The 3,596-nt window shown below is 35.9% G+C and overlaps 1 protein-coding gene across 1 annotated transcript; it reads right to left on the bottom strand.

Moving 5' to 3' along the window:
* Positions 1-1,039: 1,039 nt before the first annotated feature.
* Positions 1,040-2,570, bottom strand: LOC120787368 (LIM and senescent cell antigen-like-containing domain protein 1; the record flags this gene model as incomplete). The annotated part of the gene is made up of 4 exons (XM_040122975.1): positions 1,040-1,761; positions 2,007-2,082; positions 2,205-2,253; positions 2,433-2,570. Coding segments are annotated over 4 exons (402 nt in total), but the record flags the coding sequence as incomplete, so codon positions are not given.
* Between the last annotated feature and the right edge of the window lie 1,026 nt (positions 2,571-3,596).

Below are 3,596 nucleotides of genomic sequence, written 5' to 3'. Positions count from 1 at the left end.
ACACTGAAAACACCCAGTGCATACTGAAAGTCTAAACATCAATACTTTACAAATACCAATAACAATACTTTAAAAGATAAGACTGATTTTGTACTATTTCCAATCACAACAGAACCTTCTAATCCTGTATTTTCTCTGAATTTACTGTTTAAAAACATTGGGATTAACTGGCCAATTGGACGAATTTACAGTCATGGAGTAGTTCTTTGAATAAAATATCTACCTGTGGAAAACTTCACCAGGCTGACAGAAAAGTGACAAGAAGTACCAGAAGCGAACAGTTCTAAACATTACATAGTGACTTCTAACATACATTAAACATCACCATTTGATATGTAAAAGAGTAGACATATCCAAGTGTGGATTCATTAACACTGTGTATTTGCTGATTTTAGGTTTTTCTTGAAACATGTTATTTTCTTTTTAATATTAGCAAGAAGATACATCATTACAATATCTTCAAGAACGCAGTGGGTTGCTTTCTAATTACTCATACTGAGGTATGAAAGCTCAAAGGTGAAAAGTCTAGTAAAATTCTGCTTTCAGTAGATATTATACCCAATTAAGACAGCTAGACTAAGGCTTAACTGTTATAACTATATGTAAGTCACATTTTAACCATTATTTGCATTTTAAGACGGATAGCTCATATATTCAAGGTAAAAGTATAATTCCAATACAATCTTTTCAAATTCAACAAAATTTTAGAGCAGTTAGCATTTACTCTCATAGTAAAGTCATAATAAACTTGGACACCATGTTTCTTGGTGAGGAGAGAATATAAAATTTGGACAGTTTAGGAATGTATTTAAAAAAAAAAAAAAAAAAAAAAACAGCAAAAAAAAAATCTGCTAACAGGCACTTTTATGACAAGACCACAGTGGTATATTTTTTAAATGTGTCCCTGATTTACATTTTTATATTGATGTACTAGTGTAATGCCAGGCTGTTTTGTTGTAAAGCAGCAGTTTTCCTGGATATTTTACCATCGCAGACATAGCAGGAATACAGTACTTCGAGGTTGTTCGGCCTGAATCAGCTCACTTGCGTCCCAAGAACTCGGCCAGCTTCTTGAGCCTTTTCTTGAGCTCCAGAGGAAACTTCTCATAACACTTTTTACAGACAGGCTTCATGTCAAACTCAACAAACTTATTTCTGCAAAGAAGGAAAGACAGACCATGTGAATACTAAATATGTAATCTAATGATTTGTCTCTTGCTTACATTAACCTTTTCAGATTTCCATCCCACCTGCATAATTTTTATCTAAATATTATTGTCACTACATATTAAAATTAATTTAAAGTCACCATCTCCTCACATTAAACTATACTAGCATTATGACCATACCTTTAAGAAGTAACAAAAAAAAAGTTTAAGATTCTCATGCACATGAATTGAGCCAAACTCATGTTTAATATACATGTATACTTAAGAGGTTTTGCACAAATACCTTAACACAAAACAACTGCAGAGTCTTGGTTTTACTTCAGAAAATAAATGAGAAATAATGATATCATGCAATACTATCAGAATAGTAAGCAGGCAACACCACAGAAAAAGAGGAAGGCAGAGATAGCACCAACCAATCGTTGGAGTGGTGAGTTGTAAAGAATAATTACTCTACAGACACACAGCAGGTTTTTTCTTGCGGTCTTTGGCATCACGCTCACGTCGAGCCAGGCGGCGTTTCAGCTCCTCAGGCATGCGCTCATAGCAGTGCTTGCACACTGGCCTCAGGTCAATTTCAACAAACTTATCTCTGAGTTACCACAGACGCAGCAAGTGACGTATGTGAGAGGACAAATTGTAGGAAAGAGGGGGGAGAGGAAAAGAGCCAAAGAGAGAAGAGTTGTAGGAGGAGAGTGAAATACACATAGAAAAGTGTTAACACTGGAAACGTGAAGTAGGAGTATTACAGAAAACTGAGAGGATGACAACAATCAGCTTGCAGTATTACACACGCTTAGTTAGTAAAAGAAGCTTTTAATGAGCACCATCACTTACTTGAGAGTGAGTTTTGTGTTGCAGGTGGAGCATGAGAAACAACTGACACACCAGGCCTTGTTGAGAGCAGACACAACTGAGGGAGGCACAGAAAAAAAGAAAATTAGAAACTCTGAACTGTTGTACCGTCAAGCTACATTGTGTGTAAATTATTTAAAGCACTGTACTGAATATGAGTTTTATAATATTGATACTCACCATCGCCTTCAATCACGCGGTTGCAGTGATAGCACACATCGCCGAAGAGCTTAATAACAGAACAACAAGGACATTGGGTTTTCATAAAGCAAGCACAAATTCATTTATTACGTGAAACAATAAAGGGTTAGTGGTGCTGTCTCATTTTTTTTTTTTAGACATTACTATCATTTTTATGTCTGTCATGTCCTCAAAAGCCATTATTTTACTTGGCTCTTTTTTTCTTACCTGGTTATAATGAGTCTCACAGTAAGCCAACCCCTTTCTCTCATAATGGCGATGACCGAGGAAAGGTTTCTCACACTTGGCACACACAAAATGCTGCAAACAAAAACAAATGTTACGGGGGGAAAGCGGGGGAAACTCCTAACGAAATCATGTGAAACTGACTAAAGAAGCAGGTGCCAACACATGTGGAGTAATTTGACACAGGATTAGTATCACAAGCCCATTACATGAATAATTTCAATTCATGAGAAATGTCTGTAAATGTATAGACTTGATCTACGGAGAGATATTACTATAGTGATCCTTTTTTCTTTGTTGTTGTTTTGTTTTTAAATCACATTTAACCCACCAGGGCTTTAGAGAAACCACTGCTGCATTTCTAGCATCTGCCAGATGGAGTTCATGAAGTAGTTGGTTGCAAAATGAATTCTAGCTGACTACTGTCTTTAGCATTAAAGTAACTTCCATACACTTGATAGTCTTGAGTTTTTTGAACAGTATAAAAGTCAGCAGCCTCCAGACAGATGAACACACAATTTGATCTGGTATGCTCTGCCTCAGGAGAAATTATATTTTTTAGAAGAGCTCACATCTCTCCTACTGAGTCAAATGTACACTTTAAATTTACAGTGTTTTGGTTCTGAAGTGGTTTATTTAATGAATTTAATTTTCCTCTGCATAAGTAATGATCACTAAATGTGAAATTCATTACAGATTTTTATTCTGCTTTTGTGCAGGAGTCTTCCTGACATCTATTCCCTGTAGGCCAACTTGTGCAGGAGAATTTTTACAGAAACACTTGTTACACTCATTTAAGGTTTGCATGAATTAATACCGTATGATTTTGTTACTCTCCTAATTATTTAATTAGTTTTTGTGTTTAAATTATGTGTGACTCTCTGGGAGTTTGAACACATCAAGTTGTTGGGCCAATGCAAAGATGATGTCCAGATCAGTCACACTACGGTCTTCTCTGCCATCCAACTACTGAAAAAAGACTTAAAATGCCTATCTTACTTCTTTCCAAACAAATACCAAATCATTAACACAGTAAGCATGGTCACGATTCCTAAAGTAAACTCCCAAAGGTCTAGCTTTCTTTAAGAGGAGCAAACTCTAGGCCTCAACAAGGCCTCAAAATGACAAACAGCAACATATTTTACC

This window comes from Xiphias gladius, unplaced genomic scaffold (genome assembly GCF_016859285.1).
Source record: "Xiphias gladius isolate SHS-SW01 ecotype Sanya breed wild unplaced genomic scaffold, ASM1685928v1 HiC_scaffold_1456, whole genome shotgun sequence".
Taxonomy (NCBI): Eukaryota; Metazoa; Chordata; class Actinopteri; order Istiophoriformes; family Xiphiidae; genus Xiphias; species Xiphias gladius.
The sequence above is the reverse complement of the archived record's forward strand: the minus strand, read 5'-3'. Positions and strand labels throughout refer to the sequence as shown.